Source organism: Monodelphis domestica, chromosome 3 (genome assembly GCF_027887165.1).
Source record: "Monodelphis domestica isolate mMonDom1 chromosome 3, mMonDom1.pri, whole genome shotgun sequence".
In the NCBI taxonomy this organism is placed as follows: Eukaryota; Metazoa; Chordata; class Mammalia; order Didelphimorphia; family Didelphidae; genus Monodelphis; species Monodelphis domestica.
Window position 1 is genome coordinate 141,998,619 of NC_077229.1, and position 17,453 is coordinate 142,016,071.

Below are 17,453 nucleotides of genomic sequence, written 5' to 3' on the forward strand. Positions count from 1 at the left end.
CTGACAGGCTGCCTGAGGACTTAATCAATGATGCTTATTCTGTTCCTGGCTGCTGAACAGGACCATCTTGTATAAAAGCTAGAAAGAAGCAGACCCTATGGGGAGACAATTAGGTGGATTCAGAATGGCCTGAATGGTTGGACTCAGAGTGTAGTTCTCTGTGGTTTGATGGTATCTTGGCAGGGCTTCAGGGTACCTCTTGGCCTTGGGCTGCTCTGACATGTTCATCCTCCTTGAGGAAAAGAACTGCTTTTGACTTTTATATCTCTAGGACCTGGCACAGTGGCATACCATAACAGGGGCTTAAAAATATACAGTGACATTGTAGTGACAGGGGAGAAGGAGAGTACCTACCTGATACTTTTCCAGTATTCTTTCTTTATGTTTTCTTTCCTTCCTTCACAGTATTCTTTCTTCCTTTCTTTCTTTCTTTCTTTCTTTCTTTCTTTTTCTTTCCCTTCCTTCCTTCTCCCTTCCCCCTCACTCTTCTGTCTCTTCCTTCCTTCCTTCCTTCCTTCCTTCCTTCCTTCCTTCCTTTCTTTCTTCCTTTCTTCCTTCATTCCTTCCTTCCTTCCTTCCTTCCTTCCTTTCTTCCTTCCTTTCTTCCTTCCTTCCTTCCTTTCTTCCTTCCTTCCTTCCTTCCTTCCTTTCTTCCTTCCTTTCTTCCTTCATTCCTTCCTCCCTCCCTTTTTTCTTCCCTCCTTTCTCTCTCCCTCCATACCTCCCTCCCTTTCTTCCTTCCTCCCATTATTTCTTTGCCAGAATCTGGTATCTTGTGGCCTTAGAGCATAACCAATTTTTCAGTGAACATAGTTCTCACAGAAATGATGCTTCTAATTTAGTTCAAATCTTGCATTTTTTAGCCTTACTTTGCTTTGTCAAGATGAAAGAAAGAAATACAAAGGATGATACTGAGATAAACAGGCAGTCTTATACCCTGTTGGCATGGCTTCATGCCCTTCAGATCTTTTGCATAGAACGATAGTGAAAAATTGTACCCCAGTGGGGATAGGGATGAACCAAGTTGATAGCTTATAGTTCACCTGTCTCCTTTGGGCTCAACCTACTTTAAAGGAGTTTATAATACTTATAAATACTAATTAACTACCTAGAATTCCAGGGGTGGTGTGTTAACAAGAAGGAAGGTGTATAGGAAGGAGAAGGAAAAGGGCATTTAAGTCATACTTAAGAAGACACCATAATGTAGTGGAAAGAGCCTTTCATACATGGGCTTCCACCTACCTTTACAATTTTATTTCCTATTATTTGCTGTCATGTCCTCCACTTGTTCCAGCAAAATAAAACTTTTTCCCCCGAGATTTCCTTTTTTAGGGACCAAAATTATCTTCTCTTCCTCCCACTGTCCTCATCCTATTGAGAAAAAGAAAAAAAAAGAGCAAAACCTTTGTAACAAATTTACATAGTTATTGATAGTAGTCTCTCAGTAACCGAGGATGACGATTGTCTTTGTGCGCTTTCATCTGTGATGTAGATGAGTGTGCACAAAGACACTTGTGCATGAAGGAGATTTAAGTGGAAAAGTCGGTGCACATAGACAGTCCCACTCTCTTGGCGTTGGAAGCCTGGGTCCAGTGGCATGAAAAATCATTAAGCCTGGAGACTTCCTCAGCTGCATTGGATGGCCGCGTTCTCCTTTGTGCTCCAACACGCCCTAAGCACTCCACAGTGCTTTGCTGCGTCGCCCTCTCAGCCGTTGAACCTTCTTATTGGTTTCTTCAGTCTGTTCAGCCGAAGCAGTCTTCACATGCTGGGTGAGCAAAGCCCTGGTTCATCAGGGGTCAACGACCTGATGGCTACCCTCACAAGGTTTAACCTGCCTGTCGAAGCCAATTCTCACACTGGCCATTTCCAAAGGAATTCCATACCTGTCTCCATGCCTCAAGGCCTAGAATGAACTCCTTCTCACCTCTACCTCTTAGACTCTCATTTCCTCTCAGGCTTAGCTCTGGGATCATCTCTTGATACAAAATCTTCCTTGATACCCCACACCTGAAGTTGTCAGTGTTCTCTCTTTCCTAAAATTACTTCATATTTATATTGAAATGATTTTTATTACATTTCTAGGCATTAATTAAAAGCCAATATCTATGTGCATGCCCCTAATAGAATGTTAAGGACAGAGATCTGAGGGCCACCAATTGATCACTTTGCCTTTGTGTCCTCAGACTCAACCCTTGGGTACAGAGTCACCAGGCAACCCTGAAAAGAGAACTGAATCTTGTGACTTTGGTGAAGTCCTTTGTTTCCCTCATATCTCAGTTTCTTAGCTTTAAAAACAAAGATATTAGACTGGATCTCTAAGGTTTCTTCTAGTTAATAAATTTTTATTGCTGAATTCATCGTAGTTACACTATTTCAGAGCCTAAAACTATATATTCACTAAAAGGGGGGAAAAATGACTAATGGATGAACCAATGAATGAAGATAAAATTGAAAGCTGATGGAGTCAACTGATTTTCAGTAGTGGTTATTGTATTGGTGAAATTCTCATAAAATGCTCAGTTTGTCTTTAAACCTTCATGTATATTTTTGTGTTGAGGCATCTACTTGGCACAATGTATAATACTCAACTTTCAGTCAAGAAGACCTGAATTCAAATCCTATCTTAGACCTTAATAGCTATAAAAGTGTGATAGTTACCACACCTGCTTCCCAGAGTTGTTATGAGGACCAAATAAGATTACTTATGCAAAGTTCTTTGTAAAACTTGAAACATTTACCTAAATGCTAGCTATTATCCTATTATCCTCATTGTTATTATCATTATTAATATCCTATCCAAAATCAATATCTGATTATAATCCACCCTTTTTAAACCATCAGAAATAATTCATTCAACAGCTGACACTCTACTTAAAAAGCTATAAAATGATGGTGTGAAGATCTTAAAATTCAGATGGAAAGTGGATGTTCCTTTGAACAATTACTCTCTGTTCATTGTACATGTTCCAAGACCATGAACATTACCTTCTGCCCAACACAACAGAATTTCATTGACTGCTTGGGCCCCTGCTTCTCTCACACAGGGTCAATCAATCATCCTTGCTGGGTTCCATTATAGATGTCCAGTGGATGAAGAAATATGAGATCACCAGCTCTGGGCACTTATGGAATCTGACCCGTTGGTTTTTCTACTTAATGACTTACAATATGGCATCTGCTGGGAAATGCTAATTGCAACAATTAAATAAGGATGTGGATGTAATATTTGCTTAGCAACCCTGTTACCTAATATATAATTTTACATGAGAAATAAATTTATTCAATCTTAGTGTGGTGGCTGGTTTTTATTAAGGCTATTAATAATAATTTGCATATGTATAGGACACCTTATGTCACAGTCTCCAACACCTAAACAAAGTGAAATTGTCTCACAGGCATTTCACACCTACTGTGTTCAAGGTCTTATGTACCCCAATATTATTTCATTTGAGCACTCTTCAATCCATTGTGAAACTATAATAGGCGTGCTTGCTATTCCCATATACAATACTTCTCATCATATATACTGTATATTTTTTCATAAAATCCAAGATTTAAATTTTTTTGTTTGAGAAAAAAATTTAGGAAAAGAAGCTTGCTAACTCCTTGAATCAAGAAAGTGAACTGTTTGGAGAAAGTGCCATACAGAAACCTACACTGCATCAGAAGAACCCAGAATGAACTTTGGGATGCAACTGATTAAACTAAAGGGGGTTGAACACATTTATTCTAAATGTAAACTTTTATGCCAAAGGGGACTGCCCCCTGATTGGTTTTTTGTCAATGCACCTAGCAAATACTGGTTTTGCTCTCTCTCTCTCTCTCTTCTATTTCCCTCTTATCTCTAATTATTGTAGTTTTCTCTTAGAAAGTGCAATATTGTATATACCTTTAGTTAGAAGATCTTTAGAGGTATAAGATAGTTATGTTTAAATGATTCACTGGGGAGAATAGTCTCCCAAAGGATCACAGGGGGTTGTGTAATTAGAATCTGTTACCCTAAAAACTATAATTCCAAGCACCCTACTCTCCTCATGTTATGTGCTGACATAGGAAGGATATAAATCTGGTGTAACCCTGCCTCTTGCTCTCTTCTCCTCTCTTCCTGTGATCAAGTTTGGTAGAGGTGGTATGAGGTGAGAACGAGGAGACTATTGCTCACCTGGTCTTAATTTTGTTAGATAATTAGGTTTTTTTACTTCTATTTTCTTTTATTCCTTCTACTTCAAGTGATTACTAATAAACTTTATAAAATATAATTCTTGGAGTATTGGATATTAATTTAAATCCTACAATATACTTCTCACCTCTATACCTCTAACTAGGTAGTTCCCCAGGCCAAGAATGCAATGCTTTTTCACTATTTCACTTGCATGTTTTAAACATCCTTGTCTTTCTTCAAAGAAAAATTCAGGCTTAATGAGATCTTTCTCCTCTCTTTCTCCAATTTTAGTTCCTTCTTTCTCCTGAGATTTTTTTGTTTATAATTTGTATTTCCATACATGGCATGTCTTCTTCAGTAGAGTATAAGATCTATGATTACAAGAGACTAAGTTATTTTCTGAATTTTGCATGCCTAGTGCCTTCCATAGCATATAGAACCTAGTAGGCTCTTACCACATGCTTGTAAAGTTGAACTGAACTTCACTTCAACAATAGCCAGTAATCAGAATAGATAAAGTAGTACAAATCTGGGGAATAAAAAAACAAAAACAAAAAAGTAAATCTTCTACAAATATTATTTAAAAAAAGAAAAAAGGACTTTGTTTACAAAAATATTCATAATTGTTTTAACTAAAAAACAAAAGTTACTACAAAGATGTATTTGTCCAGTGAATAACTAAACAAAATGTGGTATTTTCATTAGGTACAAGTTGGGTGATCTAGGAGCTAGGGAACAAGGCACTGGATTCAGATTTCCATCTCTGACACATACGAGGTAGGATAACCTTGGGCAGCAAGTGGTGGACCTAGAGTCAAGAGAACAAGTTCAAATATAGTCCCAAACACTTACTACCTGTGTGATCAGACCCCTCCAGTGTTTCTGCCAAGAAAAATGAAATCATGGAGAGTTGGACATGACCTATTAAAGAAACATCAATATCATGGTCTGAAATAGTGAGTTTGTTTCCTAGGGAATAACCTAGGAGAGATGCAAACGTTTTGCTGAAAAAGTCATAAGAAATAAGGCACTGAGCAGCTGGGCAGCTAAGATAAAAGTAAGATTCAGGCCCCTTTCCTGAGCTGTCTGTTATTTTTGCTTCATCCATGGTTTGTTTTCCAACTAAAATCCAAGTGGGCAGTAGAAAAGTATCAACATAAGAATCTTTTTCTTTCTTTTTTTCTAACTGGAAATAGAAAACATTTGTCTTCTCGGAGAAGGGAGAAGCATTTCAGAAAACTCGACACCATATTAATTGCAATTTCAGATGAAGTCATCCTTTAGCAGCTCATTTTCCCTCTCTTAGAACAGCCAAGCAAGGGATTCTCATGAACATCAAGGAAGAAAGAAGTCTCACTGTAAGGGAGACTCAGAAACCATTCCTTGTCCTGAGCTAGATTTCAGGCAAGAGCCAGGGACTACTGGACTGCAATAAGTGACCCCAAATATACTTACCTGCTCATAAAAGTGAATGAATTTTTTTATTCAGGGTATGGATTCTCAAGAGTTAAATTGATCTGGAAATTATCAAGTCACCCATTTGCACCAGGGTATTCCTGGGAGACTGGGTGAGCAACAGGAGCAGACCTGATGGTTATGACTGATTACTTTCCAGTCATGTACCATTTATCATTCAGAGGACCTTGAATAAATCAGCACCATTTATAGTCTCCTTATGATCTCATTCTTCTGCCCACACCCCCTAATTTGATTTTATTTTTTAAACCATTTATGAGGATTTGGTTTTCCTCGTTTATTTATGTTCCTAGTTTCCATGCAAAACACAAGATCTTGCTCGCATTGGCTGTTCTGTGGCCAGCAAATGGCATAACTTAGCAGTGATGTTGGAATGGAAGAATTCTCACATCCAAAATCAAAGAATTTAGGTTCAAATCCCAATTTAGATACTACTTCTGTGAAGTTGGGAAAGCCTCAGATGCAAACTAAAGAGGTTAGATTAAATGACCTGAGGCCCTTATCACTTCTAAATCTATGATTAAATGTCATTGAGTTCCTGGATAGAGAACTAAGGGTGTTCTTGCCCTTTTCTTGCCCAGCTTCAGATAACAATTAAAAATTGAGTTTCCTTTTTTTGCTAAATCATAAAAGTCATCTTTTCTTGGGAAAACACCATAGAAACTTAAACTTGGAGCCAAAAGGGATCTTAGAGACTATCTAATCCAACCCCCTCATTTTACAGATGAGGAAAAGAGGGCCCATAAAGGTTCAGTGATTTGCCCAAGGGCACACACAAAGGCAAGATTTGAACCCAAATTTTAACTCCAAATTCCATGTTCTTTCTCTATGATACCACACTTGCAGCCTGTCTGGAAAAGTAGGAGTTTGTGGCTGTTGTGATTTATTTCCTTCCACAAATAAGAGACAGATGGTCATATTTTCAAGGATACAAAAATAACTTAAAATTTTAAATAATTGAAATGAAGTTAATGGCTATTCTGGAAAGTCCCCTTGAGATTTGCTGTGGGATCATAGGAAACATGTTAAAAAATCTGCTCCTGGAAAAACATGTGGTAAACAGGACAATTCAATTCATTTAAATAAAAGTTAATTAAACAGGCCCTGGAGATAGAACAACAAAAACCTTGCCCAGGAAAAGCTTCTATTCTCCTGACTGGATAATACACAAACAGATAAATTCATAGGAGGTGCACAAAATACATACAAAGGGATTTCCCAGGGCCATGACAACCAGAACAACAACAGAAAAGGCTTCCTATAGGAAGGAAGCTGTGGCTCAACCTTGAAGTTTAATCAAAAGTAAAGGGAGACACCAACCGAGGCATGGGAACAGGCTGGACTTAGGCAAGGAGAACTTGAATGAAATGTTGTGTAGGGGGAGGAGCAAATAAATTAGTTTCACTGGAAGGTAGAGTGCATGCTGGCGAGTAATATATAATCTATTTTGAAAGTAGGGTTAGAGCCAGATTATGGAGGGCTTTAAATCTTACAATGCTAAACAGATGAGTTTCTATTTAATTTATTTTATTTTATTCCATCTTATTCTGATTTATTTTATTTTGTTCTATTCTAATTATTTTATTTAATTCTATTCTAGAGGAAATAGGGAACCACAGAAGCTTCTTGAATGGAGGAATGACGTGATCATCCCTCTCCTTTCTTTAGGACTCTCCCTTTGGCAGCAATGTGAGAATGGATTGGAATTAGATTCAGAGACAAATTGGGAGGCTGTTGTTAACCGTCTAGGCAGGAGATGTGAGGGTTTGTGCCAAGCTGATACATGAGTAGAGATAAGGAGGTAATTCTGGGAGATGTTGTGAAGGTAGGATTGACATGCCTTGACAAGGTGAAATTCATGGATCCCTTTCTCAGAATAATGTTTTTAAATAGCTGAAGAAAAACCAGTTAGCGGTGAGTGAATAAAGATATAATTTGTTTTGTTTTGTTTTGTTTTCATCCAAGTTCATAGATGTCCTAGCAATCTATCCAGGCATCCTTTGGGAGTTAGTGGACCCTTAAATAAGAGCTCCTATGTTAGAAGGATGTAGATTTAAAATTAGAAAGGAACCTAGGGTTTTCTAGCCCAACTTTTTCATTTCAAAAGTTTTAACACAGAATTAGAGAGGCAAATTGTCTCCCTGGAGAACCTTTACAAGCCCTTGAGTTCTGGGTTCTCAGAATGTCTAAAATATAACATTTCTGATGCATACAAGTATCTTTTTCTTACACATTGCTGAATCATTCCCAATATTGACCTTTAAAACTCCTACAGCATTAGAGAAAGTCCTTCTCTTTTCTTTACATTCTTCTAAGTTTAACTTGGCCTTCAAACTCCAGGCAGCTTGTCCCTCAGCTCCAGGCTCTGACTTTATTCTTGACATAAGGAAGTCAGACCTCCTCCTGTGCTGAAATTCTCCATCATCTCTTGCCCAATTACAGTAAACACTTTCCTTCACACATTTTTGGGGGGATATATTTTTTCCTTCTCAGAAAGAGGTAACTATCCCCTTCCCCCCTCAAAAAAAGAATCTGAAAACCTCAGCTCCAGGAACAGTTTACTTGCCGATTTCTGGGAGTTTATGTTGTACAGATCCGATTCTAACTTGGTCACAAAAGATCTTTCAAAGTGACAGAACCAACTTAACCCAAAAAACCCAAATAGGATTTTTAACTTGTTTCACTGCCCACCAAAGCATTCACTCCTATCATGTTGGCAAGGAAAAGTAATTAGCTCAAAAAATCTGATGAACATGCCTTTGGTCATGGAACCCACTAGGTTGATGGAATAGCCTGAACTGGAGTTATCTGGGCAGATGTTAGGCCACCCCATCTGGCTCAGTTTTGAGGTCAAGGAACATTAGAGGCTGTCAATAGGATTTCCAAATGGATTCTGCTCTCATTCTTCCTTCACACACTGCTATAGATAGGAGAGACACTGATACAATGACTCAGAGAATAGAAGGAACTCAGTTTGAACTGCTGCTGGGTGATGAAGTAGATAGAGCAGGCAGGGTCTGGAATTAGAAAGACCCAAGTACAAATATGACTTTGGACAGTTTCTAGCAGTGTGACCTTGAGCAAGTCACTTAATTTCTGCCTCAGTTTCCTCAATTGTAAAGTGAAGTAATAAGAGCACCTATCTCCCAAGGTTGTCATAAGGATCAGATGAGATAATATTTGTAAATATGTATATTGTAAAATGTAAAAATAAAAGTACAAAATATTTAAAGTATAATATTTATATAAAGTACTATGCTAATTTCCTTACAAATATTTTCTCATAATACATTTATAACCCAGATCAAATTGCTTACCATCTGCAAGAGGGGAGAAGGAAGAGAAGGAGGGAAATAATCTGCATCTTATAATTGTAACAATTAAAAGAGTGGGAGCCATAAACTGTAGAATTAAAATAGTATATGGCTTAAACTGTAATAATTAAAATGGTTGATCTTGTAAACTATAGTGAGTTAAAATGGTGGAAGATATAAATTGTGATAGATACAAGAGAGGGTGAGTAAATTTGACTGCAGGAAATATGTTTCCACTACAGTGTCTTGTTTTTAAATCAATATATAAGGTGGTCACTAGGGAAATATTCCCAATTATTCAATATACCCAAGTCAACTGGGTTTTATAGAGATTTTAATTAATAATACAATAAGTAATTAAAGGAAAGAGAGAAAAAGGAAATAAGTATGAAGGGCCTTAAGCCAACATGGCCTAGACCTGAGTCTTAAGAGAGAGAGATCAGTCAGTCAGTCTTTTATCACTCACCACAAGGTCTGTCTAAGCAAGGATTCTAGGGACACCAGACCAGCTCCATCTCAGCTGACTTCACCAGAGAGAGTTCCAGCCAGAGTCCTCCTCAAAGAGCCTTCCATCCAGAGACTGTTCCAAAGGGCCTCTCTCCAGAGCCTCCAGAGGGACAGAGTCCCCTCAGAGGAGCTCCAGCGAGACCTCCTTAGAGATTGTCCTCCAAGAGCTTCCCTTCTCCAGAGCCTCTCTCAAGAGATTCTTCCCAAGTGATCCTCATCAGAGATCCTCCAAAAGGATTCCCTCCTCAAGAGATTCTGCTTTTTCTTATATAGGGGTTTTTCTCCTATGTCACCTCCCCTAAGTCCTTACATCTACCAATCACTGTAGACATTTTCCAAAGGACTGCCCATCTGAATTTCCTGCTAAGTTGATTAATCTCCTCTGTAAGTCTGAACCAGAGAAAATGCTGCTGTGTCGACTAATCCCCTCATTAAGTCTGAACCAGAGAAAATACAGCTGAGTTGACTAATCTCATTAAGAGAAAACTTGCCCGACCCTTTTAGGTACCTAGCATCCCATTGTATCAATTCTAAAAAACAGGCATGGCTCAAAGAACTCCTTGCCTTATTATAAGCATGGGTCCAAGTACTTTCATTGTTTAGCAAGGAGTTTTCTCCCCTAAAGCAGTCTTAAGTATGGGTGGAATAGAGGTCCTCCCATTGCAAGGAGTTTTCTCCCCTAAAGCAGTCTTAAGTATGGGTGGAGTAGAGGTCCTCTCATTTCTGATCCTGGTGAGTTCTCACATCAAAATGGGGAATGTTTTCCAGTAGGGAATTTGTTCCAATGGAGGATTCCTCAATGTGGAAATTTTTTAACAATCACAAGTCTGAGAGATTTCAAGATTTACATAATTTCAGAAAAAGTAGGTTGAAAATTGTTATTACATGTAATTGGGAAAATCTTTTTTAAAAATAATTGATGGGAAAAATATCATTTCATTTGATGGCAGACACTTATTATTCCCATTTGAGATATATACTGTTACGGTTCCTATTTTACAGTCAAGGAAATTGAGGCAAAATAGGGTTAAGTCATTTGCCAAGAGTAACATAGCTATTAAGTGTCTGAGGTCAGTTTTCCTGACTCTCGGTCCAGTGCTCTATCCACTGCACTCTGCCCAGATGCCTCTAAGATTCTGGTTCTAAAATTTGTCTTTTTTAGGAAAAAGCTGTACTATCTATATAGCTGGTCTTCTCTCCTGAGTACATAATTTATGTAAACCTATGTCATTTGTTCCCTCATATGTCCCCCAAACTAGAGAATAAAGCAGTTTTTCTTCACTCAAAATAGTCTTGGAACATTGCATGAAAAATAAATGATTTTTCATTTTTCTGTTTTTCTTTTTCCCAAATTCAGGTTGGTCCATTCAGGTCCTGGAAAAGGATCACCACAGGCTGGAATGGATCTGTCCTTTGCAACTCGGACTGGTACCAGGCAAGGAATTGAAACCCATCTCTTCAGAGCAGAGACCAGCAGGGACCTCTCCCAGTGGACAAGAAGCATCGTCCAGGGCTGCCACAACTCAGCAGAACTCATAACGGAAATCACCACCTGTGAGTGTCCCCGGTCAGGTCCCTCTGGGGAGGGTGATTAAAAGGACTCCAAGAATGCCACCCTGCTCCAAAATAGCTCTGTTCTGACCTACTGAGGTGACTCAAACTGTTAGTTTAGAACTTATTATCATAATTCTTATTATTTTTACTGGACCTTCCTTCTTCCTTGGTCTAGGGACCTGATATCCTGATGGGGGGAGGGGTGTTTCTTTACCATAGCAGATCAACTCCTACTCTGCAATGTAAAGCTTTGGCTGCCTGGATTGCTAAGAGGTTAAATTACTTACCCAGGGCATACAGTCACCTTTTGTCAGACTTGAGCTGGGCACTTTTAGGCTCTGAGATCAGCACTCTATCTACTACTTCACCATGACTCCCTACTCCTTTTGATTTTTTCTGCTAAAACATAGAAATATAACAAATGGGTTTTACCATTAATATGAAAAAATAGAAGTGGTATTATATAATAAATAGTGTGTTGGACATTGGGTCAGGAAAACCTGGATTCAAATCATACCTCCTATACTTAACATAATTAGGTGGCACAGTATAGAGCACTGAGTCTGGGGTCGGGAAGACCAGAATTCAAATATGGCCTCAGACATTATTAGCTATGTGACCCTGGGCAAGTCAGTTCTCCCTTTGTCTCAGTAAAATGAACTGGAGAAGGAAAAGGCATACCACTCCAGTGTCTTTGCCAAGAAAACCCCAAATAGGGTCATGGAGAGATGTCTGTTCAACTAAACAACAAAACACAATTATCATATGATCCTGAATAAATCAAATAACCTCCTCAAATAATATATTTAAAGTAAAGGACCTAAATCCAAATCTGGGCTCTTATACCTGCTACCCACAAATCAAGGCAGCTTAAAATCAAGAGCTTCTCAGTTCAGATTCTGCTCTACTACTTACTACATGTCTCCTCCCTCCCTCCCTCTTTCCCACCCTGCCTCCCTCCCTTCCTTCCTTCCTTTCTTTCCTTCCTTCCTTCCTTCCTTCCTTCCTTCCTTCCTTCCTTCCTTCCTTCCTTCCTTCCTTCCTTCCTTCCTTCCTTCCTTCCTTTCTTTCCTTCCTTCCTTCCCTCCTTCCTCCCTTCATTACTTTTCTCTAAGGTCTCTTCTTTCTCTAAATCTGATTCTATTAATTGAGCAATTCATTCCACCTTCTATGTTTCACTTCCCTCACCTAGAAAAAGAAAAGATTGGATTATATAAGAATTTAAAATTTGGTTTTTATGCTAATATGAGAATTCTAAGCTAATATTATGGTCACTGATTTAAAATAGTATAGCTCAAGTCAAAATGACTTTTAGTAGTGTTTATTTACAAAGAGGTGGAAAGAATGAAAGTAGAGAAATGTAGGAAGAGTGTAGACAAATTATCTATCCTATCACACTAAATGTTGCTCTGGTGTCCAGCTTAGCCTGGCAGGGTTTATTTAACCCTCAGCCTTAGGACCCAGTGATGTCTTATACAAAGGTTCCACCAACACAGCCTCCTCCAGGAAAGGAAGGCCTCTCTGGAACTAATCTCTCCAGAAGCCAGGAAAGGAAGGCCAGCTACTCACTCACCCAAGACAAAGTCCAAAGGAGAAGATCCAAGAGCAGTCCTCCAAGAATCAGTCCAAGAGCCAAAGTCAAGATCCAAGCCAAAGGTCAAGTCCAAAGCCATCTCTAAAAGCCAAGTCACCAGGAGAAGCCAAGTCCCTCAGACAGGAAATTCAGGCCTTTTTATAATTCTTTCTCCACATCACTTTCTGTCCCTTCTCCACATTATGGGAACCAATCGCCGTCTTTCAATTTGCTTAGCACTGTCCAGGGGGTGGTCCGTGGACTCTGAAATTGTCACTCACTTTAGTAAATGACTTGAGAACTCCTTTACTTAGTATTAAATAGAGGTGTCTAAGTTTTTGGTTGATTCATTTAAAAATTGCTGATTGATAGACAAAGAACGTTTGATTCACTCTTCACAGTTATATGATGTCTAAGTTCTTTCCAACCCTAAATTAAATATATAATATAAAAATATATATTCCATTTTTATATTGAGAGAGCTCCTCAAGGCAACACTCTCACAGATCTTTTGTCCTGCATTTAAATGGAGAGATCACAAAATGGGAGACCAAAAACCTGAGTTTTTGAATTTAATTATTCTTCCTGACTGACTGTTATTTTGGGCATGTTTTTTAACCATTATCAGCCCTATTTCCTTAACTCTAAAATGGAAAGGTTGGGAAGGAGAGAGAAAATTTGGAACTCAAATTTTTTTAAATTTAATGTTAAGGAGGCAGCTGGGTAGCTCTGTGGATTGAGAGCCAAACCTAGAGACAGAAAGTCCTAGATTAAAATTAGTTTTATTACCTATTTTCCAGCATAAAAGTTCCACCACCAACACCAACCCTACCCCCAGAACAGGATCCTTCAGAGAAGAAATCATATAAAAAGAAGTCTGATGACCTGTTTCAAAAGAAGGAAGAGCATGAATTAGGTCTCAAACAAAGATTTGGATGAACCAGGATGATATTTTCTTGTCAGAGATCAATTTCCATACCTACCCCTTAAAATGGGTGTTTCTCCCCAAAATCTCTTATTAAGAGTTAAAATTCTTCCCTCCACATTTCTATAGCCTTTTCAAACAAAAGTGAAATCAGCTCCTTTGCAAAATTTGGGCAACCACATTGTTGGGACAGAAAAAGAGCATCTTTTTTTGAAATTACCATAAATTGGTAATTTACCCCTCACCCTCCCACCCACCCCACCCACCCCACAAGAAAAAAACCATATCTACCATCTTTTTTGAAAACCTTTTGAGATTCTCCTTTCCGCTTTTCATTTGTGAAGTGTGCCAGGGCACATAAAAAAAGAAAGACCAGAGATTTCAAAGTGTGAGCTGGAAGAAGCTTATGCCACCTGAATCTTAAGTATCAGGAAATTGTGTTTCGTCAGAGAAGCCCAGACTCTTTTAGCTGCCAGAAGTGCTATGGTGAACGGAAGGAGATGAAGATGCCTAATGGAGCCCTATTTAGTTTACCCTCAACCACTTCTGAAAAATTTTCCCCCTCCTCCCCAAATTCAATTTTGAATGACACAGGTAGGAAGATCATCCTTTTGTTACTTTAGAATTCTTTCCATTGGAGATCAGAACCTAACGTAATTTGCTTTGCATTTAATAAAGACAACTTGGTATATTTATAGGAAGGGAAGGTTTACAAAGAGCTTTCAAAATAGCAACTGAGTGAGCATGGAGTGAGCACCAACTTTGGAGGGGAAGGACCTAGGTTCAAATCTTGTCTCTGATACTAGCAGATACTAGCCCATTCCCAGGGCTTTAGCTTCCTTAGTAAACTGAGGGTTTTGGACTCTATGGCTTCTGAGGTCCCTTCCTTAAAGTTCATGATTCTATTAAGTTGGATAAGGCTAATCTGGATCTGTGATTTGATTGGTATTGGGAATTCCTGGCACGAGAAAGTCTTCCCACTGATAAATATCAACTGCTCATTTGGAACTTTGGAGAGCTGACTGGGACCCTAAGTGGTGAAGTGATTTACCCATTATGACTCCAAGGCTGGGCTGCCTGTCCACTATTCCACACTTTCCCTTGTGAAAAAAGAAGGAAGGAAAGGATGAAGAAAGGAAGCAAAGAAGGAAGGAAAGAGAGAGGAGAAAAGGAAGGAAGGAAGGAAGGAAGAGAGGGAGGGAGGGAGGAAGGAAGGAAGGAAGAAGGAAGGAAGGAAGGAAGGAAGGAAGGAAGGAAGGAAGGAAGGAAGGAAGGAAGGAAGGAAGGAAGGAAGGAAGGAAGGAAGGAAGGAAGGAAGGAAGGAAGGAAGGAAGGAAGGAAGGAAGGAAGGAAGGAAGGAAGGAAGGAAGGAAGAAAGGAAGGAAGGAAGGGAGGGAGGGAGGGAGGGAGAATTTATTAGGTATCTACTAGGTTCCAGGTAAATATTATTTCATTTTATCTTCACAATTCTTTAAGATATGGAATTATTTTTTAACCCTTACCTTCAGACTTAGAATCAATACTATGTAAGAGTGGTAAGGGCTAGGCAATGGAGATTAAGTGACTTGCCAGGGTTACAAAGTGTCTGAGCAAGATTTGAACCCAGTTCTTTCTGACTCCAGGAGTGGATTGCTTAGCTACTCTACCACACTTTCTAACAGATAGTTGGTATCTGTTAAACATAACTATTTGCAAAGCAAACATCCCATTATATACTTCCTATTCTTTTCCAGGCATCTAGATTTTTTAAAAATTGACCAGCATAAAATATTTTTAAAAAAGAAAGAAATCAACCCACTCATCTAAGAGCAGTTTGAAATGTCATTAACCACTTCTGAGTCATATGACCAAAGCTTTTATACCTTTTTACTAGCACAAAATCAGACTCTCCATTGGAAAAGGAAGGTCAGGAAGGTAGGGTTGTTTCAGTAAAAGCTTACCCCCAAACTTTACATTGGTCCAAAGAGGGAAATCCCATATTAGTGGTCATTCCTGTATCTGAGATGGTCAAGTTTGTAATGATTCAGTAAAAAATAAAATCAATCATTAGATCTTTTTTTTTTGAGCCAATTTGATCCATCCATATTCAGAGATAATTTTGTTTCCATCTGTTAGAGAAGATATAGGGGCACTCCTGGTAGCTGCTTGGAGGCAGTAGACTACACTGGACATTGGACATTGAATGGGGCATTGGACACAGAGTTGGAAGAGATGTTTGGAAACTCTGACTCCACCATTTACTAGCCATGTGACTCTGGGCAAGAGACTTAACGTTTCTGAGCTTATTCCTTCTTCTGCAAAATGGAGATATTTATACTTTCTCTTTCCTGGATTGCAATGAGAATAATTCTAGTAGCCCACATGTTTCTATCACTTAAAAGTTTGTAAACTGCTTTTCCAGGATTATTCCATTTGATCCTGACAGCAACCCTGGGAGGTATTTTTATATTTTTATTTGCATTTTACAGATGAGGAAACTGAGGCAAACAAGGATTAAGTGACTTGCCCAGGGTTGTACAACTAGTAAATGTTTAAGAGGAGCATGAAACCAACTTCAGGTCAATTGTTCTACCCACTATAGCATAAGATTAGATACTATAAGTAAAGTGTTTTATAACCTCAGCCTACCATGTCAGTATAAAACACTGTCATTGTTCTGATCATATTTTCAGGATTTAAAAAAAGTTTTTCTAATATTTGTTTGTGAGACACCCATTCAAGAGAGGTCAATAGTATTGCAAATGTTGAATTACCTCTGAGTTTGGCTACGACCTAAAAGGCCATTTGATCCATTTGCCATATTAGGGCCATAACATAGACAGCACAAGCACAGCTTGGAAATGTTTACAATAGTCTTTCCAATTGATTCCTCCCACTACCCAAGGCAAACTGGGAAAAAAATCCCTTTTATCAGTATCTATTAAACTCATCAGTTTGGTTATCTTATGCAGTAGTAGCATTTCTAAATCTTCTCTATATGATTTTTGTCCATCGCAAAAAGTAAGAAAAGAAAATTCTGTACAAAGAGAAGATCTTTCAGTTCCACTGGAGTCAACATGTTATATAGAGAAGATAGTTGGAGGTCAGCTACATAGCACAGTGGATAGAGTGCCAGACGTAGAATTGGGAGGACCTGGGTTCAAATGTGAGGTGAGATACTTCTAGCCATGTGACCTGAGCAAGTCACTTAACTCTGATTGCCTAGTCCTTGCCCTTCGGTCTTAGAGTTAATACTAAAACAGAAGGTAAGGGTTAGGAAGGAAGGAAGGGACTGGAGGTATGGAGAGAGGGATGAAGTAGACAAACAAACAAACAAGCAAACAAAGAGAAAGAAAGAAAGAAAGAGAGAGAGAGAGAGAGAGAGAGAGAGAGAGAGAGAGAGAGAGAGGGAGGGAGGGAGGGAGGGAGGGAGGGAGGGAGGGAGGGAGGAAGATTATTGGACTGGGAGTCAGCCACCTGGCCTCAATACTCTGGAATCCTTAGGTCCTGTGTAATGTTAACAATCATTAGTAGCTGAAATTTTATCTCTGCTACTAAGAAGCTTTATTACTTTGAGGTAGTGATTTCATTTCTCCAAGTCTCAGTTTTCTCATCTGTAAAATGTTGGTTCCATTGCAACCATGAGGATACAATGGCAGTGTGTTTGAAGGATTTTCACATGGACTAGAGAAAGACCTAATGTGGTTCTCCTTGGCCCCAGAGGACAAAACGAAGCACTGGATGGCAGCTGCAAAGAGGAGAATTTAGGCTCCATGTAAAGAAAAATCTCATGATCATTAGTTATCCCAACGAACGATGAGCCACCTGACCAATCAGAGGCTTCCCCTTCACTAGAGACCTCCAAGCAAAGTCTTGTAAGCTCAGGGGAGCTATGGTGGAGATTCTTTTTCAGGTCCACATGGGATGAGATTCTTTCCAAACCTGAGATTCTAGGAGAGA

General features: G+C 38.9%; 1 protein-coding gene across 1 annotated transcript in view; it reads left to right on the top strand.

Moving 5' to 3' along the window:
• SNTB1 (syntrophin beta 1) overlaps window positions 1-17,453 on the top strand; it is a 340,635-nt gene that overhangs the window by 311,384 nt on the left and 11,798 nt on the right. The window contains exon 5 of the mRNA XM_001381027.5: window positions 10,820-11,016. Coding sequence (XP_001381064.1) covers window positions 10,820-11,016 — 197 coding nt within the window. The remainder of the gene's footprint in view (window positions 1-10,819; window positions 11,017-17,453) is intronic.